This window comes from Geospiza fortis, unplaced genomic scaffold, assembly GCF_000277835.1.
Source record: "Geospiza fortis unplaced genomic scaffold, GeoFor_1.0 scaffold178, whole genome shotgun sequence".
NCBI classification, from domain to species: Eukaryota; Metazoa; Chordata; class Aves; order Passeriformes; family Thraupidae; genus Geospiza; species Geospiza fortis.
Window position 1 is genome coordinate 925,735 of NW_005054466.1, and position 258 is coordinate 925,992.

A 258-nucleotide genomic window follows, 5' to 3' on the forward strand; every position below is an offset into this window, starting at 1 on the left:
CCCAGCCGGGCACCCTGCGTGGCCCTGGGGACGCCGGGCACGGGGCTGGGCCAGGCCCTGCTGCTGCTCAAGTTCTTCATCATCATCTGCAGGTGGGTGACCCCGAATCCCTCTGCGCCCCCTCTGCCTCCTGGCCCCGGGGTCCCAGCACGGAGCGGCCCCAGGGCTGGGGGTCCCGGGTCCCCCCCGGGTCCCCATTTGTCCCAAAGTGTCGGGTGGCTCTAGGGGTGTGCCGTCCCCACCCCAAAAAAAACCCCA

The 258-nt window shown here is 70.9% G+C and overlaps 1 protein-coding gene across 1 annotated transcript in view; it reads left to right on the forward strand.

Moving 5' to 3' along the window:
- Positions 1-258, forward strand: part of NBEAL2 (neurobeachin like 2) — a 40,827-nt gene that overhangs the window by 5,586 nt on the left and 34,983 nt on the right. The window contains 1 exon segment of the mRNA XM_031062807.1: positions 6-92. Coding sequence (XP_030918667.1) covers positions 6-92 — 87 coding nt within the window.